Raw genomic sequence first — 19,896 nt, 5'->3', positions numbered from 1 at the left:
AGCCGTTATTTTACTGCAGCAAGTGCTTATGAATCTTTCTAAGCCTCAAACCTCCCAAACCAGATCAGAAAACAAGCCTTGCGGGAGGGGCCCTGCCTCATGGGGAAAACTATCCACCAGGAGTAAACAACCAGGCTCTCTGAGAGGAGGAGGCCGGGAACATTGTGCTGGAAGTCTGGCCCTGCGGGGAGAGAGGAGGAGGAAGAGGGGTTCGTTACATACGGGACTCCGATCTCAAAGATGTTGTTCTGGATCAGCTGCTTCCCCAACATGATGATGCTGAGCTGAATGCAGAGCTCCATGAGGCAGCCCCCCGGAGCACACTGCCCAGAAAAGAAGATCACAGAAGACTGGTTAGACCGAATGGAGCTCAGAGAAGAAAGGGCAAGAAGTGAGGCACGCTGCCTGGGGGGACGGGCACGACTGGGGCCCGGGGCAGGGGGCGGGGTGGGGGGGCACCGACCCACCACCAGCCAGGCTGTACTTGCCTCTTCCATGCGGTAACCATCGAACACGTAGACGTAGCTTCCAGGTCTGCCCACGAACCTGAAGTCCAGAAGTGTGGGAGAGTTAGGGAAGGAGAAGGCAGGGCTGCTGGAAGGTCTGCCTTCCGAGTGGATGAGGCAGTGGCCAATACCCTCGTGGAAAGAACTGGCTGGGTGGGCGCTAAATCCCCCAGGCGTGGGTGTGTACACCATGTTATCAGCTAGCTGTCACCTGCACCATCAAGGGTTCACCTCTCAACCTGAGTTCCAGGGGACAGGGGCTGAGGCTGGGGCTGGCAAGGGGCTGGGAAGGTCCCACGTATGGGCATCTGTGACAATTTCTGAGCCTCAAGACCATGAGGTTTGGATTATCCCTAAGTGTACTATCTGTGCACCTTCTTCCCTCAACTAATGTCAAGAACTGAGTTCTGTTCACAGCTCCTCAGTGGGAGCTTCTGATCTCCCAGGAAATGGAGGGGGAGACAGGCCAAAGTCACAAGTAGTGATTCCTGGGATCAGAAAAGAAAAACTCAGACTTCTTACTGAGAATATTCAAAGGCATGGAAACAGCTGATCACAGAACCAGCCAGGTAATGAGAAGACTCCTTCCTGAACTGATACCCCTCATCCACCTGTGGAAATCCTGCCCATCTGTTTAAGGCTCAGCTCAAATCTTTCCTTCTCTGTGAAGTCTTCTGTCTCTGTTCACAATTAAGTATCTTCCCGACACTTTCTTGATACTTCTCTGATGGCAACTCATTGCACGGGCTGTTGACCATACCATCTCTTTCAACAGACCACAGATTTATCTAGAAGGTCAGGACCCTATTTTTTGGCCTAGAATATCTATGTATGAAACTTGCTATTGATATTAAATCTAAAGAGAAAGCACTAGTGGAGTATATATCCACTAATATGAACAGTCTCTCTGCTACTCTAATTTCATAAGGGTCAAGGGCAGAGATCCCTGGAAAGGGGTTGTGGTTTTGTCACAAACCTATTTGTAAGAAACTATCAAATATGCACAATAGTAGCTCTTGTTATGGATGCCTGCTTGATGAGATGTTGGTCTTAGGGAAGCTTTCCTGACAAAGTTAATGCCTACTGGGAAATCTCCTTATAGGCAGCCAACTGATCTGACCATGAGAAATAGTTATCGGAAGTGATTTTACATCTAGACATTTTGCATAATAAAGAATCTGACCAGATTCTTTGTTGCTGGTTCTTGGAGAATCACCTAAATCTTTAGAATTTCCCCAGAGGATTCTCTCTGTTATTCATGGTGGACTCTTGGGATTATACCTAAATTTATGCTAATGAGATTACTCAGGATGGGGGAGGCCATGCCACAAAAACCAACTGTGTGAGTGGAGGGTTGGGCCTTTGACCCAGGTAGTAGCAGCCCGACCTCAGGAGCGGAGCCTGCGGGGAAGGCCGGTGGCGGCTGAGCACAGTCACATGGTGAATGATTCAACCAATCAGTCCTACGTACTGCAACCTTACAAATTCTGGACATAGAGGCTTGAATGAGCTTCCTGGGTGGTGGGACACATCAATGTGCCAGGAAACTGGTGCATCTGCGGGACCTGGAAGCTTCTGTTTAGGACCCTCCTAAACCTCACTCTATGTGCCTTTCCCATTTGCTGGTTTGGATGTGTACCCTCTTTCTATAATAAAACCGTAATTTTAAGTCTAGGACATTCCTGAGTTCTGTGAGTCATTCTAGAGAATGAGCAAACCTGAGGCATTAGTGGTTGTAGCCAGTTGGTCTGAATCACGAGTGGCACAGGTACCCCAGAGCCTGCAGCTCGTGTCTGGAGTGAGGGCAGTCCGTGAGAGACTGTGCCCTTAACCTGTCATGTCTGTGCTAACTCAAGGTAGCTAGTGTCCAAAAGGCATTGCAAGACCTAAGAGCCATTTGCCAGACCTGAAATTCCCTCCTATCTCGTGCTCGAAGTTGGGAGTCCCAGATTATTCTGAGATTCCCTTTGGAGCCCAGGGTCAAATCCCGTAGTTTCCCTGGTTATCACAATCTGAAGATTCTAATCCAAAATGATGTAATGCTAATGCCACTACTTCACGAACAATGTGGTGGGGCTGGAAGAAGGTGTACACTGGCAGTGGGCACAAGCTGACTCTAGCTGGGGACCCAGTATTAGGGACAAGCTGCCCTTCCATGTGTGACACCATTGTACTCACCTCCCCTTGAAAAAGGCCACATAGAAGATGGGCGAGTAGGCATTGACAAACTTCAGCAAGAAAGCTTTGAGTATCAGTCGTTCTTCAAAAGTCTGTTCTGTTTTTGGAACCTCTGAAAGAGAAGAGCAAAGCTTGTAAGATTGAGAGACAGATTTTTTTTTTTTAAAGATTTTATTTATTCATTTGACAGAGATCACAAGCAAGCAGGCAGAGAGGCAGGCAGAGGGAGGGGGAAGCAGGCTCCCTGCGGAGCAGAGAGCCCGATGCGGGGCTCGATCCCAGGACTCCGGGATCATGACCCGAGCCAAAGGCAGAGGCCTTAACCCACTGAGCCACCCAGGTGCCCCGAGAGACAGATTTTTCACCTTTTCAGAGTTTTAATCCCGACTACATGAGCTGTTGTCTCTCAGCTCTCTTTCCTTCAGAGTAGAAACCAAGAAATCAGTCTCTGGCACATTAGAATTGAATTCATCTGGGAGGTCCCAAATGGATTGCCAGGTACTATGAAGCTACAGAAGGCAAAGGGTATGCATAATCATCGCCTTTCTCCCTCCACGTCCCTCCTTTTATGCCATCTGAGCCGGCAGAACTTCTTCCAACCACGCTCACCTCATCGGGGGGAACTCGGCTTTTAACTGTGTGATTACCACTTCTGTAAGATTCTAGTTGAACCAAAGTCCCTGGTGAAAAAGCCTGTTAACCAATGAACTACAGTCAATAGGCAGCAAAGATGTGTCTTGGGCACCATGACACAGTTCCTCTTTCTTGTCTCTTCATTTCCGACAGGAAAGCCTGCATCTGCACGCTCTCTGGGTAGACCGGGGCACCTTGCATTCACGCATTCAAATGATGATGGACCATCAGATAAGTGAAACAAACACAAGCCTAATGTCTCCAAATCGGGGGACACAGCCCCAGCGAGTCCTATGAGGTTCAGGCAGAGGAGTTGGCCCATAATCCCCCAAGAACCCTCAGAAACCCTGGGCAGAAACCTCCCTGATGCCTTCCGAAGACTCGAGACCCAGGGGATGCTGTGGTGGACAACAGGGCTGAGTGTTTGCTGGGGATTCACAGATCGTGACAAACGGCTTGGCAAAGATAAGAGGTGACAGGGCTACACTTCAGAGGCAGAAAGCAAGCACAAGAAAGTGTGCCGAGGGCAAGGCAGGGCCAAAGCACCACGGCCATGCCAGCTGGGAGGCCCTGTGCCCCGATGAGGTTGACGCACGGACCTGTCAGTGTCTGCCCACCTGACTCACACGTAGCTTTAGTAGACATCTTTGGAAAAGTGGATGCAAAACTCAGTTTCTTCTCCTGATATTCCCTTCCTGGACCCATCCCCTTACGTACAAATCCTTCACATCCTATCGCAATCAGATCAAATGTTGCCTGTAATCTCCTCCCTGAAGCTTTCCCCGATGACTTTAGAGGGTGGTAATCGCTTTTTCTTCTACCGTATTTTATATTTCTCAATATTAATGACCTACCTCCATGCCTTCCAAAAATCACAACAGAACCTTTCACTGATCTTCTGTCTTAGTTGGGGTTACCTGCTATGTCAAGAAGTAAGTAGTTTGGGAATAAGTAATCTATTTAGGAAGTGCTCCCAGGAAGCCTGGTGAGGGAGTGCGGCAGTGAGACAGAGAAGGGAGGGAGTGCAGCACAGATGTGCTCTGAACAACTGAATGCCACAGGCGACAGGGGCTCAGTTCCCCTGGGGACCTTGTCAGAGACTGTGAAACACCCCTCATAGTTATTACCCTGAGGAACGAGCAAATGCAGTCCCTCACTGGGTGAAGGGTACCACTGGACTTGACTCCCTGGCACTTCTGCCTCATCCTGTGCAGGGGCTGAGCTCACAACTGGAGATCGCCTGCAGGCAGAGAGCTGTGGGGACCCCCCGGGAGGCCAAAGGGACATGTGTGCTGTACCTACTTATGCGAGGGGGGTAGCACATCTCACTTTTACAAAGAGAGACAGCCAAGGTCCAGAGAAGTGAAAGCCTTGCTCTAGATCACACAGGGAGTAAGTTCAGGTTACATAAGAGTTAAGGTCTGAACCCAGATCCCCCTGTCTCCAAAGAGACACCGCCACACTGTGAAATCAGGACCTTGGACTGCTGTTTCCATCACACCTCTTCTTCCACCTCCCCACCCTCCACCCCCCAGCCCACAGGATAGGGACCTAAGAAATATTTCTGAGTGCTCAGGTCACATTCATTGAACCCCAGCTGGGGGCTGCCAGAATGAATGACGACTCTAGCCTTCCTGCAAGGAGCTTCCTTTACCAAGGTCTCTGGGGGAGCCTTTTGCAAACTGCCAGGTCTTTTCAAGACTTAATCTGTGAGTGGCAAGGAATCTTCTTCCCTTTAATCAAGGGGATCTTAGGGAGAAGAATGCAGGATTTCCATGACCTGTTTTCCCACAAAACACAGTGAGCCCCTCATTCATTTGCAATCTTAGAACACAGTCCAGAGGATGAGAGGTGATGCCCAGGAGCATCAGCAGTGGTCCAAGAGTGAGCAGAGACCTACTGAGGAGACTGTGGCAGGCGGATGTCAGCCCCTGGGAACCCGTAGCCCCGGGAGGGGCCTTGAGAACCCCAGAAATCTTAAGACACCGTACTGCTACTATCACAATTGTGATCCTGGCCCAGATTTCTCCCTAAGGCCTGGGGAAATGAGAGCTACTCATCCTCTAGTCATGTCCTAGCCCCCATGAACCCTAAGAAACATGGCATCACCCCTAGGCAGCCAGCAACACTGAAAACTGATTCGTTCTCCGGGAGCCTTATCATCCTGAGGCCTACTTAAGTTTGCCTATGCTCTCGAGCAGGCCTAGAGGCCCTGGCAGGCCAAGCTGAACCTACAGAGCACCCAGTCATGCAATTCTGGGCTCAGCTGTATGTTGATGGCAGTGACTACTTGGCTGTTTTGTTCCAGAGATGGCCAAAGGGACAGATTTGTGCATCAGACACACCTGACTTCAAATGCAGAGTGTAGTTAGAGGAATGAACTTAGAGAAGAAGGGTACCGACATCTCCCTCACAAATTGTTAAAGACAGCATAGGATGCTGATAGAGCCCTCAGCCTAGGACCAGGCAAGTGCTGGACCTCAATAAATGATAGCTCCTGTTGTCCTAAATAGCGTCCTCCAATGCTGTCATCTCCTCCAAGCCGGCACCACTGCTTTCTGCAGCACAGTTGGGCCATCTGTGGCCAGGGATTTGTGTATGACCCTAGACCCTAAGGTTCTGGGCATCATTTTCATGTTGACTAATGAGTACTCTCTACCAACCAGTGGGGAGGATAGCTAGTAGGTGACCCTGTTGGCACGTAGCTGGAAAGGTCTAATCAAAACAGCCCCTCCCCCCACCTCCCCAGAACTCCCAGCTCACGCTTCCTGAGGTCCCCCAGACAACTTTGGAAATAAACATTGTCTGCTAGGGAATCTGGAGACATTGCCATAATTTTATAGGAGATGAAGCTGGAAAAGTCTACCGTGCTATCCCTCAGCTGGCAGACGGCTTTGTGGTTTTCTCCTTCCTGCCACACCTGGAGGGCCACGGGCACAGCCCCATGAGCTAGAAGGGCGGCCAATGCCACACAGCCTTGCCCAACAAGCATTTGGAAGATGGTCTGTACTCACCACTCACAGTGAACACTGCGACTTCTTCTTCAGTTTAAGGACATTAGCAAAGCCCCACAGATATGTCACCTGTAAGGGCTTTTCCTTCCCCGCTATGATGTCTGCCTGACAAAGCAGCCAGTGTGTCCCTATTGGATTCATGCTTCTCAAATCTTCACTGGGCTCAAGATCCTTCTTTAGTCTGATTCCTATTTTCCTTGACAAAAGGAAGTAACACTGAGGCCCAAAAAATGCCTGCCATCCATTTCTAAGGCCACTTTCCATTTTAAGATCTCGTGACTCTGAACCCCCATGTGGCTGTTAACCTTGACTTTCCCTAGCCCCACGCTACCCCAGCCCCACCACGCATGGTGTGGATGGCTTTTCCACAATGAGCACAGTCAGGTCCTGTGCAGTAGATGGGCCCGACTAAGCGTATTTATTGAATGAACGAATTAGTGACATGAAAAAAATATGATTTAGAATAATGAAAAAATATTTATCATTTAATAAAAATTCCCTGTCGCATTCCAAGGGAGGACCATTGCCTGTGAGTATGAAGTTACAAGAAAGCAACAGCCAAAAGAGTGAAAACTCCCTCATTTCAATTTCAATTTCATTTAATTAATTTAAATTTCCCCACCTCACCCACAAGATAAGAAATGGGGGTGTTGGAGTTGGAGGCAGGACCCAGAAGGGCTATAGCCCCTGACATGGGGCGGGGGGGCAGAGAAGGTGCAGGAGGTGAGGCAGAGCTGCCCCCGAAGAAGAAAATGTAAGTGAAGGGGGAGGGGCAGAGGCACCCAGCAGAAATGTTCCTTCACTTCCCTGTTGAAAAAAGAAGGAAGGAGGAAGGGAGGGAGGAAGGGGGAGAAGGAAAGGAGGAGGAGGGAGGGAGGGAAGGAAGGAAGGGAAGGGAAAGAGGAAGGACAGAGGGAAGGAAAGGAAGTGAAAGAAAGGGAAAGCAGAAGGAAGCAATGGGGAGAAGGAAGGAAGGGAGGGGGAAGGAGCAGGTTTTCAGTGTGATTTAGAGCCTTTGCCCAGTATACCAGAGGCAGCCAATTCAACAGTAACAACCACTTCTTGTCTCTCATTTTAAAATATTTGGGGGATAAGAAAATTAAAACTTATCTCACCCAAAAATGAGTAATCAGATCTAAGGAGGTGAAAATTTAGAAAACTTGTCTTGTAAATGTGGCAAGGAGGGGATTAAGGATGAGGTACAGAGAGGCACGTGTCTTTGATTTTCTTTTATAATCTCCTTGGAACTCTGTGCTCAGATCTCCCAATCCCTGCAGGAATGTCCTCCACGTTCTTGGGAAAGAGAATCCGATCCTTTTGGGATGCTTCACTCCAACTGGAAATGAGTGGTTCCCTTCCTCCAAGCTGATAAATCATGGGCCTGGTTATTATTTATTAGTTTTAGTTCTAAAAACAGCCTTTGCCTGTGTTCTTAGGGCCATGGGCCACCATAAATAATGGGCACTTCCAATAAACAATCCAAATCCCCTTGATAGGCCACTAAATCAGCTGGATGCCCCCACCTCAGAGAAGCTCTGCAGCCACGTTCTGGGCTTTGCTGAGCTGTCCAGGGAACACCCCCCAGGGACGTAGATAACCGGGGGTGGGGAGTGTCAAAGCCTGAGGCTCCAGTCGGACTGCTGGATCTCTCTCAGTGGCCGACACAAGGAGCCTCGTCCGTCTACGACAAAGGCTACATGATTCAAGAGATAGAACAAGTTCTCCCAGAGTCCACTTGGGATGGGGATGATGTCTTTAGGCCAAGAAGAACAATCTGCAGTTCAGGCCACTGGCAGGATCCCCTTGTAAGACACAGACCTCTAGAGGGGCCGGAAGCCGAGCCCATGAGAAAACAGCCCAGAGCCTTGTGCTTCAGGAAACTCCGAACACAGTGCCTTTAGACTGCGATGGCTACAGGGGTGCAGGAGGGGCGTCAACCTGGAGACCATGGGAGCAGGTAGAAGGTAACCCCTCTCCATCCTTATTCGCTCCCAAAATCCCGTGTCCCCCAAAAAGTCACCCTGCCTTGATCAGAGGTCTTCTGAGGGTTTCACCTCCTCCTGACCCGCCGAGGCAGATTTCCAGCAGAGGGCAGATGCTGTCCCAGGACCAGAAGGGCAATCACACTGAATTCCTGGGCCGAGCCATTACCCAAGGCCCCTTTTCTCTGAAGTGTTAAACCCCTGGAGCATTGTGTCATGAAAAAAATATGAATACGAATGACCCAGCTGTAAACTGCCTTGAAAAATAATTAGTATGAAAGCCCAAGTTAGTCCCAGGGGGCAGCTCAGGAGTCTGCATCCCCAGAGCTCCATCCCAATCATATGAAAACAGCATGGCCCGCGAGAGGATGCCAGCTGCAGGGTCGGAATTTTCGAGAAGCAGCTCAGCGTCCCTGGAGTCCCGAACACCCAGCCAGCGCAGTTACAGCGATGGCAACAAAATGAAATGAGATGTCCAAGTGTATATTTCAAATAGTACCAGCCCTGGCCTTCCCTCTATTTGTGTGTGTGTTTGTGGGAGCGCGGGAAGACGTGTCTCAGCCTCCTGCGTGATGTTGTTGCCTTGTTTGCGCCATCGTCAAAGGGAGGGAATCACCATAGGGAAAGCCAGCCAGCTGGGTAATTAAGCAGTCCGTGCATGGCCAAATGGATCGGAGAGCCCCAGAACTGGAGATTAAGGGTGGATGCTCCTGAGATACTCCTGTAGCCCACGAGAGTGTCTTAGTGCAAGGGATCCCCACCCCTCCGTTAGAGTCAGGAAGATGACTCTAGTTCCCAGAGGTTTGGGAGACCTACTGTACTGTCTAGCAGCTTCGCCCAAGGTGACAGCACCCCAGGGCACCTCATTTTAAGAAAGAAGGAGACTAAGTAGGCAGGGAGCTCCTGGGGGAGAGGAAGCAAGGAGCAGAGAGATTGATGGGCCCCATCATGGGCCACTGTGTGCCAGGCACTGTCCAGGCCCTTGACACAGATTCCCCATCTGACTGCCGCAGCTGCACCATGAGGACCGTCTCCCCGTGGCAAAGAGAGGAGCAAGGAGAGAACAGGTAGGTAGGTGTGTCCGGTGTGGGACCACAGAGGCTCCCGTGACAACAGTGGGTCATCTCGTAAGCACACTGGTCTGGAAACCAATCCCAGTGAGTGGGAAGGGAGTCATGTCACCTTAGCCTGTCTACTCACATCTTCCCAGGGAAGGCAGCTCAGAGGGAACGTTTTATCTTTTTCAACTCTTTTCTACTCAAGGAATATTTCTCAAGGGGCTATTGTGTGCCAGGCATTGGGCACTGGGAACACAGCGGTCGCCAAACCAATACATTCCCCGCCCTGTGGAGCTGATGGTCTAGGAGAGGGCGCAGACACACGTACCATTCTGGAGAGCAATGAGAATAAAAGGCAGGGAGACGAGGAGAAGAAGAGGGGGCAGGAAGGCTGTTTCAACCAGAGCAGTCAAGAAAGGCCCCTGGGGAGCTGACCTCTCAAGCTGAGGCCCCAGGGATCCTGTGAAGCCAGCACGTTAAGGGCTGGGGAGGAGCCGGGGTAGCCTCCTTGGGGAAGGGCTGTGGACAGGCGAGGTCTACGGATGCACAGGGAACAGAAAGGCCCAAGGGACTGGAGCAGTCGGAGTGAGGAGAAGGCATTTAGTAGGCAACAGAGCAGGAGGGGAAGGCAGGAGCAGGTCAGTAGGCCTCCACAGGCCACGGGAAGGACTTTAGATCTCACTGGAAGCACAACGGGAAGTCAGCTTGGGGTTCTGCAGAGGAAAGGGATAGAGCTAGATTAGATTTTAAAAGGATCACAGAAAATGAGGTGTGTGTGTGAGTGTGTGTGTGTGGAGGGTGGGACAGTTGTAGCAGCAGAGAGACCAAAGAGGAGTGTACAGCCGTCCAGGCAAGAGATGACCAGTATTATGATGGAACCTGTGAACAGTGGTCAGATCCGGGGTATGTTTGAAGGTGGAATGGACTGTACTTAACAGACTGGAATCTGGGTGTGGAAAAAAAAAGAGAGAGCAAGAGAGAGGTCCAGGGTGACACACAGGTTTGGCTATAAGCATTTGAGTGGTTGATGGCTCCCATTCCTGAGACGGCAAATAAATGGGTAAGAAGTAACAGGTTTGAAGGAAAACTTAAGAGCTCAAAGCTGGACACATGGAGTCCTTGCAACTCCATGCTTTTGTCCCCCTGGGGTCACGTCTCCAGCAGGGAAAAGCACTACACCAAATGCGAATCATCCTTCAAAGCATCCAGCCACCTTCGACGAACCAGAGCCTCGAGCGAGTTGTGGCCACAGGTGGACGGTGCACTGGGAGAGATCCCAAGGGCTTCCTGCTTCTGGTCTTCTGTGTCCTGTGACACAAGACACAAGGCTGTAACAGAACAGATGAAGACCTTGGGCGGGAAGGACTTTTCAGTCCCAGCGTTCCCAGACAAGTGATTTCCTTTGCTGAGCCTCACTGTCCTAACTCCTAAGATGGGACCTTCCTTAAACATCTCTTGTAAAGACTGAGAGAAATCAAGTATGGGGAGCACCAAGCAGAGAGTAAGGGCGCAAACATCTGCTTTGATTAGTGTAGCAAAGCACTGTAGCAGGCATTTAATCTGGACATTTTTCTCCTCTTTCATGAGAGAGGTGCCGACATGTTACTAAGAATCTCTGACAGAGGCCTTTTAGAAGGTCGGGGTGGCCATCACTTGGGTTGGCGAGGGCCCCTGGAGTCACTGAGGGTAACGTCTCCTTGAAGGAGATGAAAAGGGGTACCATCAGGTCTACTGTGTTGTGCAAGTTTAAGAGAACAAGCCGTATGCTCCTTGAGTGGATTTCCAGGAGGAGAAGGGAGTCCTTGGTCTGGGTCTATGGGATGGAGGGCATCCTGGAGATGGGGGGTGGAGGTGCATACAAGTCCCTGGAAGCCCTGACAGCCACAGCCCCTCCACAGTGCTTACTGTGGAGGGGAGGGTCTCCTCCCTGGGGAGCAATGGGCTTCCCAGGACCAGCAGAATGGAGGGAACCTCTCAGCAAAGGCCCAGACTCTTCTGTCAGATGGGACAGGGCTGGCATCCAACAGCCATGGTGTGAGGCTGGGAGACCCAAAAGAGTGGAAGGCTGGACATACTGCAGGTACTTCCCTATTTAAACAATGATGTTGGCCCGACTGCCTCTGCTAGTCAAGATCCCCGCAGGAAACAGAATTCACCTCAGATGTTCAAAGGACATGCATCTAATGAAGCTTCTATTTGCAGCAGCGAAGGGGTGAGAAGAGGAAATGGTGTCCCTGGAAGCCAACAAGGACCATGAAGGAGGACTCATCCCATAGAAGCCATGATTAGGAAAGGAGGCAGTTCTCCCAGAGATGAGGAAGAAGCAAGGAAGAACTAGCCCCAACTCCCTCTCCTGCCCGCTAAGCTTCCTCCTGTTCTTCCATGGCTTCCTGTCAACTGACCCTAATGGGAAGCCAGAGTTGGGGAGCTCCTGTGATACCATCTGCTGCTGGGCTTGGGGGCACAGGACCTGGTGAAGAAGAGGGGAGAAGGGGTCTGTAGAGAAAACACAGCAAACAATGCTCACTATACTTTTCTCTGTCTTAAGTCTCGAGTCGGGATACTTGCAAACCTCAAAGGAGAGGAATATGTTGGACTTCCTGCTAGTAGGAGAGAGGAGTGCTTCCGTGATTTACTGGAAACATGAAAGAGACATGTTCATAGTTAAGCTCAAGTTTGGGAAGGGATTCTTGCCAGTTGTATTAAACTATTATAAGTAGCATGTTACTAATAATAGTTTCCTATAACTGGAATGAATTGTGCCACGAACTTGGGCTATAACCATGATCAGCTCCCTTTTATTATTAGCAGCGGCCTCCCATGTCCTCGTCCCTCCCAGACAACTTTCACAAGACCTCACGCCCACAGCAGCAAGGGGGCCCCCAGACAGTGGCAGGATCCCCTGGAGCCACACCCTTCCCTTGGCCTCACAGACGGCCAGGCAGGAGGCTCTTCCTCCCCCATTGCCTGAGGCCACCCAGGGAGTCTGTAGCTGGTGGCAGAGCATGGACCCTGCAGACCTGACTCTCAGGCCAGATTTCAAATTACCAGCACTACGGTCTCCACACGCCCCCAAACCCCACCCCGGGAAGGCACACATCCCTGCCCACACACATCCACATGCATCCCCATGTATCCCTCCTGGGGAAAGTACGCTCCCACTCCCAAGCAGGCTCAGGCCCCAGTGACGCCACCTCCCCTTGTCCCCACGCTCAGAGCCAACAAAGCATCGCTTCCCCCTGACTCTGACAACATACGTTGTCCACATTTGATGGAAAATTAGACCCACACGTGAATGTTCAAGATGTTCTTCTTTAAAGAATTTTCGATGTCCTGACAGCCTTTGGCACTGAACTCCCTCTCCATTTTCCCCTTTCCTCTCTCCTTCTCCTTGACAGTAATAAACTGACTTTCCCCTGGGGCAAGCTTAGAACTGGATACAAAATTTTACACTGAGGCATTTCAATTCTTCAAAAAAAAATTTTTTTTTAATTTAATAACGCATGAGGGACCCCAAAGTCTGTGAACCTACACAGGTGTCCTCGTGCATGCGGGCCTAGGAAGCAGGGGACAGGGCATGCAGGTCTTGTTCCCTCTGAGTCCCCCTGCTCTCCGGAGACCCCTACCCCCTGGCACCCACGTGGGTGAGGGCATTGCCTTGCAAACCTAGAGCCTCTTGCGGTGTTTTCTTTTCCATTCTCAACACATCTGAACTTTCCTGAGGATAAGGACAGCTACGTATTACCAGACCCGTAGAGCTTCGCGTCACGGTCCCTGCACTGAGGCCCAGCTCACCCCCACTACCCCAAGACCTTGGGTCTGTTCTTCATCTCTCTGTGGCTCAGTCTTCTGACTCTAAGACGGGCATGTTGAGACTCCCGACATCCTGGGGGCTCTTCTGAGGATTAAATAAACTGATAAACAGAAAATGCTTAGAACAGTGTTTGGCATGTGTGTATGCGCGCGTGCACCCGCGCGCGCGCAGACACACACACACACACACACCACTAACCACGTGCTCACGAGCCTCAGGCTTCCCAGAAGTGAAATGAAAGCAATGACCAGTTCCTGGCCCTACGGTGAAGATTCCGTGGCACAATGTATGTGCCATGCCCACCAGTGCCCCACACAGGTGGTGGGAGCTCCATTACAACCAGGTCCTCTACCCCACCCCCTCCTTTTGTTCACTTCCCCAATCTACCTCCGGGGCCCCAGGGCAGCGACACAGCAGGACATTTGCAGTGTTTAAACAACTCACAAACACAGCCGTTTTCAGAATTGGAAACTCTTGACTTGACACAACCACCATTCTTTGAGGACCTACAAGAAGCCCAACCCTGTACCTGGGAGAGTGAAGGGTGAACCACCCAGCTCCACACACAACCAGCACTGCACACACATTTTTGGAAGGGAGAGGAGGAGGAGGCAGAGGTGGTGGGGCTAGAGATCGAGACTGATCCTGAGACAAAGGAGCGGCTGGCACCTGGGTGATTCGGTCTAGAAGCCTACTGTGAGCCCTGCCTCTCCCACCCTGCCTCCAGCTAGAAGACTGCCCACAGCTAGAGTGCAGACAGGCTCCTCTTCCAGGCCAAGGCAGACCCATGCCTACATGGGGCAGGGGAAGACCCTGCAGTTTTTGGGAGCACTAGTTCTGCTCCCTCTGTGTGGGCTCAGGAGCTTGCTGCCTCAAAGGCATGCTATCTCCCCGTGTCCTGAAGAGAAAGCTGCTATGGTCTGCGTGTTTGTGTCCATCCCAAATTCACATGCTGAAAACCTAATCCCCAATATAACGGTATCAGGTGGCGGCGCCTTTGGGAGGATGGAGCCCTCATGAGAGCGATCAGTGCCCTGATTAAAGACGCTCCATAGAGCCCCCTACTCCCTCTGCCATGGGCAGACACAGCCAGACATCTGTGGCCTGGGACAGGACATTTTCCCAACTCTGCCGGCATCTTGATCTCGGACTTCCAGTCTCCAGGGTAGGAGAAACACATTTCTGCTGTTGATACCCACTCTGTGGGATTCTGGGATAGCAGCAGAACAGAGTAGGAAAAAAGTACACCCCTCAAACTCATCCACTTGGTGACCCTTGCCACCTTACCTCATCCCCTGGCCTCCCAGGACAGCTGAGCCCTGCCTTACTGGCCTGGGAAGCTGAGGTCCTGATGTCCTGGCCAGCTCTGGTTTGTTTCCCATCCCTGGAGGCAGACCCTTTCTTAGAACCACCACCTGGGACCCCTTTAAGAATGAACAGATCACTGGAGACCGTTCTGCCCCACCCATTTACTGAGATCCCCACAAACTCATCACTGATGCTACTGAACCGGACTGCACATCTTATACAGAGGGCCTTGGCCACCAAGACCCCAAGCTTCATTCACTTTTCCCTAGGAGCCTCATCCCTCCACCGCAAGTTCTAGCTCATTCCCTGCCCCACCAGTGCTGTGCAGCCACCAGATAACACTGTGTCTTGCACCCAAGCCGGTAACCATTGTTACATGGCAGCCAGGGAGACAATCACTGCCTTTATCTACCACGGTGGAACCAACTCTTAGCAAATTCTGGGGATTTTTTTTTGGTGACAAATATTTGTGGCAAGAGAGAACCTCAGATTGGCCTGATGTCTGAGCCTGTTGGGGGATGCTCCCAAGAAATCGGTCTTCACCACCCAGCCTTGCAGGAAACACTTGGGAACTTGTTGGGGTTGTTTACACCAGCTGCTTGCACCCGGTGAGCAAGGCGGTCGTCACAGCCTCCTCATCAATCAGGAGATCTGGGGCAAGAAGCCAGACGGGTATTAAACCAGCGTGAGAATAGCAAAGGAAGCCCCTAAGCCCGGCAGAATCCTCGTTCCATTAGGTGGCATTATTCACATCTTTCTGTCCCCAGGGAGCCCTGGGGGACTCCACAGCCACACCTCTGCCTATAGGTGCACCGGGCACCCCGCTGGGCACCTCCACCTCCATTCGTTCATGGGCTCACGCCCACCCTCTGCCATTAAGGACACGTCAAGTCTTCTGATACCTTGGTTGCAGCTCTCAGTCACTGGCCCATCAAGACAACTTTGCATGTACGTTCTTCATCTCAAAATTTCCTCAAATCCTCCGGTAAATAGGAAATACCCAATGCATAAATGCTCGCTGTAGCACCCACCGTGACTTGCAGGATGCCTAGCCTACAGGCATTCCTTGAAAACAAATTTTCGAGGGCACCAATGGAGAGAGAGGTGGATTTAGCCAATAAAGGAACCGACAAAGCTGTGCTAAGGCCTACTGGGAGGCAGGCCCCATGTAGCGGATACAAAGAAATGGCAAGCACGAGCAGCTGTCCTCCAGGGCTCGGCGGCCTGGCAGGAGCCAGAAGCAGTGACCCTGCCGGCTCGTGGAACGTCCACGCACTTCCACACATTTTCCCCAGCTCTTCCGCCAGGCAGCTCCAGCCACTGTGCTGTGACCGGAAGTGAGGGAGGCGCTTCCGGTCCGCAGCGTCTCACAGCCAACATGGCGTCCGCATGAGGCTTCTGTGTGAGCCCGAGCCCCCTGCCCTGCCACGCCGGACATGGAGCGTGAGCGGGGACAGATAAACAACTGCCCATCAGGCACCTGAGATTGAGGTTAATTTTTTTTACGCTGGCAGAGACTCATCTATTCTAAGACTCGTAAACACAGACACGAGTCCAGCGATGAGGAAAGACGGGGGTGGAGCAGATAAGGCGCCCAAGCTTACTTGCACCTGCTGGTTTATGGGCCACCAGTCTATGGTGTGGTGTCCCCTCTTCCTAGAGACCTCCCTCCAGGTCTCTGTGTGCTGGTGCCTTCCTGCCGCTCCAGTCTCAGCCACCATGTTACCACCTCCACAGGCCTTTCCCGACCACCTGACCGTAGCGCACACCACCACACTATGGTCCCATGACTGTTCTCACCCTCTGGGGAATGTTCCCGCTCACTGTCTATCTTTCCCTTATTACGGGGTAAGCACGGTGAGACCAAGGGCCATGTCTTCCTTGTCTATGGCTGTGTTTCCAGAATTGTGCCTGGCACAAAGCAGACATTCCACATCCGGGGCATGGACTAGGGAACACATGATCTGCACTGGAGTTCAGAAGCGGGTATAAGGAAACTCCCCGAGGTCTAAGTGTCCAAAAAAGGAGAGGGGAGGCAGGCCTCTCGAGGTCCTTTAAAAGGAGGGTCACTGTTAGAGTGCCTATAGCGGCCTAAGCACAGCACAGAAGTGGGAACACACAGGGTGATTGCAGGTGACCGTGAGTGGTATGCCTTGCCAGGGTGGAGGAGGACACTGGGAAGAAGGTGGCCGAGAGCCTCAAATGCTAGTTGATATTTGACCCAAGACCAAAAGGAAGTTGGTTGGGGGGGGGGGGTGCTGCTGATGGGAATGGTCCTCCCCTCCCCACCCCCGGAGGTGGTTTGAGAAAGACTGCCTGGGTAGGATTTCTAAGCTAGAGGCCCAGAGAAAGGGGCTAAAGACAACAGCACAGTCCTTAGGCTATGACAACAGCTGACACAGAGGGGACGATCCATGGACAGGAAGGAGGAAAATGACAAAGAAAGGAGCAAAAATTTTCATTCCAGAAAAACTGTTTGCCCAATACCACACACGTGGGGTTGGGAGGGAGAAGGAACCAGGCCCAGTGCTCAAAGTTTCCTTCCACTGGCTCCCAAATTGAGTGGCCCTTCTACTACACAAAAGCGCCTCTCTGAGCCCTCTGGGAACACCCAGTGTGAGGCAGACAAGAGCAGCCATCTGGGGACGAGGCCCACGTGGGTTACTGCACGGAGACCCAATACACCACTTCTCTCCAGACAGTAAGAAACTCATGTCAGCATCACACAAAAGGTATTTGCATTTCAGAGGGACAATCTGAGTGTGAACCTTAGTAAAATGAGGATCTAATACTTCCCTTGCTGACCACACACAGTTTTTGTGAGGATAAAATGGGATAATGGAATTCTTTTAAGTTTAAAGCCGCTTTATGAGTATCACTATCACAAAGAACAAACTGGAGTTGTTAGAATTTCATCGCCTTTCCAGGGCACAGGCTTCCTTCCTGGCCCCTGGCTTCTCAGCCAGAAGGAGGCTAACCTTTCTGGGTGAGGGAGGGAGTGCTATTACAAACAGTGGGTATAGCTTCACGGTGTGGGAAATGTTTCACAGCCCGATGCAAAGAGAATTTGCCCAGCCTTGTGCATGGGAGGTGCTCACTAAATACTTGTTAGTGAGGACTGGACTGTGGGCCACACTCTAGTTTCCAGGCCTCCCAGTCTCTAGAACTATGGAAGACAGGTGATATAAAGTAATGCAGACAGGCGGTAGGGAGACGTTTCTGCACCATCGCTGGTTTCCTGCTCCTCTCTCCTTCCTTCCTGCCTACACGTTCAGCAATCTCCTTTCTATTAGGCCTTCCCGTCTCTCTTAGGGGCATCCTAAGTCCTTGCTGGGACAGTTTTGCAAATATCCAGCTCCAGTCGCGTCACCCTCTTCAAAAAGCCCAGTGCAGTGAGGTCAGAACCCTTGTGGGAAATGGGCTCCTGATATCCTTCCTCCTTCTGCTCCTGATGTCACCGGTATTAGGGAGGGAGAGGGCTTAGTCGTCATGCCCCACCCTGTCTCCCCTACCTTGCTCATTTCCCCTCTTGGGGGACAGAAGCTTATCTCATTGGTCTGTCTGGAAGGTGACATTGGCATTCCTCGTCCACACATTTCCTCTGCTCTTCATCTGGGGAGCTAAGGGCCTGCAGGAAGCAGGTGTTCTTCTGGCCCTCTTACCCACAATGTCCTAAGACTTCCCAGGCTTCCCTGTCCTCTGCTGCCAGCCCCGGGCAGGGAAGTCTGTCTGTCATCTGGTATTAGGAAGCCTATCTGCTCTCCTGCTAAGCTGCTTCCTCCCACATAGCCGTTTTTAGCTTTAAAAGTGAAATCTTGGCCTTTGCCCACGTCTGCCTTTCCTTACTTCTCAGCTTGTTCAGCAATCAGGCCAGAAAGATGGGGAATTTTTACTGGATGACCCTTTGTGCTCTAGCAAACACCTTCTCCCTGTCTATGAAAATAAGCAGAGTTCTCAGTGCCATCCAAGGTCTTCCACTGAAAACTCAGCTCTCAGTCAATGCTCTGGGTCCAGCCCCCAACTCCGCTGTGCCCTGGACGTGCCACAGACCCAAAAGGAACCGCCATGCTGGGCTCCTCGCATATCCTGGACGCACTTTGTGTTTTCCTTCTTCCACAGGCCGAGCTCTCGGCTCCTTCCCTGGCACCAAAATTCTACCCATCGTCGCCATCATCCAAGCCCAGCCCACATGCACCCCTCCACGTGCCTTTCCTGTTCCTGAGGGATCTGATCTCTCCCTCTCACTCTGTTCCCTCTGCCAGGAACGTCCTGTCTTCCTGCTTGCTTCCTCCTCCCTCTGCACCTGCCTGTGTGAAGACCACTTATCTGTGAGCAATCCAATGTGATGTCCTTGTCTCAGAAGCCTCTCCTGAGCCACCAGGAGTGTTGGAGGCCCCCCTAAGTGCTTCCATAGAATCCCACATACCACTAAACACACCGAAGCAACATCCTCTGCTGACTTTTCTCGAGAACCTTATGAAGGAACACAGAGAACATTTATAAATGTGCACACGCCTAAAGGGAGCAGACCTCCACTCTAGATGGCACCTTGCCTAGAGCCACATGGAATCCCGAAGTCAATGCCCACTGTGAGTAGAGCCCAGGACCAGGGAAAGGTACCAAAAGAGTCCTTTTGACTGGAATTAGGGAAACCTTTCTGGAATTTTCTGATCCCCTTAGAAGGGGAGGCCCTCTTGAAGATGGGGTCAGTCTATCAAGTGTCTAGCTTCTAACTGGTCAGTGAATTAAAGAGATCATATCATTAATTCAACTTTGCTGAGGTTAGTGAGAGGCTGACAGTCCCCATGCCCAGATTCAACCAGGGAAAGAGGTGCACGCCTCTAGGCCACCCAGAATACGTGCCTTGAGGAAAGGGTCTCAGCTCTCAGCCCACCCCCTCCTAATAAACACAAATGCCAAAAAGTGGCGCTCAGGCAACAGCAGGTTGCAGCTCAAATGACACGTCTGAATACTGAGGCCACCGCATTTTCTCACTGGCTTGAAGCTGGGGAAGTCTGATATGCCTCTTTGAAGTCTGCTCAGTGCGTGGGGAATGTGTGGATTTTCTGGGGCCTCGGCAATATGGGGATAGATAAGACCCTCCCAGGGCTCAAGTATCAAGAGCTTTCTCGACTCTGTAAACACTCCTGGGAAAGTGAGGAGGGCTAAAACTCCGCAATTTGTAGCAGGAAGTGCTCAACCCATCTTGTCTCTAGGCTGGGCTAAAAGGAAGAGACCCCATGGATGATTCTCAGGGGAAGTACAGAACCACCATACTTCCTCATTTCCCCAATTAAAATGCATTGCACAAAGCATTTTGTCCCTGTCCCTTTTCTTCCTTTTCGGTCACCACCACCAAAAACCTTGTGCATGTTGAACTGACCGTGTTTGAGGGGGCCTGGG

The 19,896-nt window shown here is 51.4% G+C and overlaps 1 protein-coding gene across 1 annotated transcript in view; it reads right to left on the bottom strand.

The window, feature by feature from the left end:
• ANO2 (anoctamin 2) overlaps positions 1 to 19,896 on the bottom strand; it is a 347,947-nt gene that overhangs the window by 47,666 nt on the left and 280,385 nt on the right. Inside the window, exons 17-19 of the mRNA XM_080812555.1 lie at positions 2,685 to 2,796; positions 489 to 546; positions 223 to 323 (exon numbers count right to left, since the gene is read on the bottom strand). Coding sequence (XP_080668681.1) covers positions 223 to 323; positions 489 to 546; positions 2,685 to 2,796 — 271 coding nt within the window. The remainder of the gene's footprint in view (positions 1 to 222; positions 324 to 488; positions 547 to 2,684; positions 2,797 to 19,896) is intronic.

Source organism: Martes martes (assembly GCF_963455335.1).
Source record: "Martes martes genome assembly, chromosome: 8".
In the NCBI taxonomy this organism is placed as follows: Eukaryota; Metazoa; Chordata; class Mammalia; order Carnivora; family Mustelidae; genus Martes; species Martes martes.
This window is presented reverse-complemented; position numbering and strand designations above follow the sequence as displayed.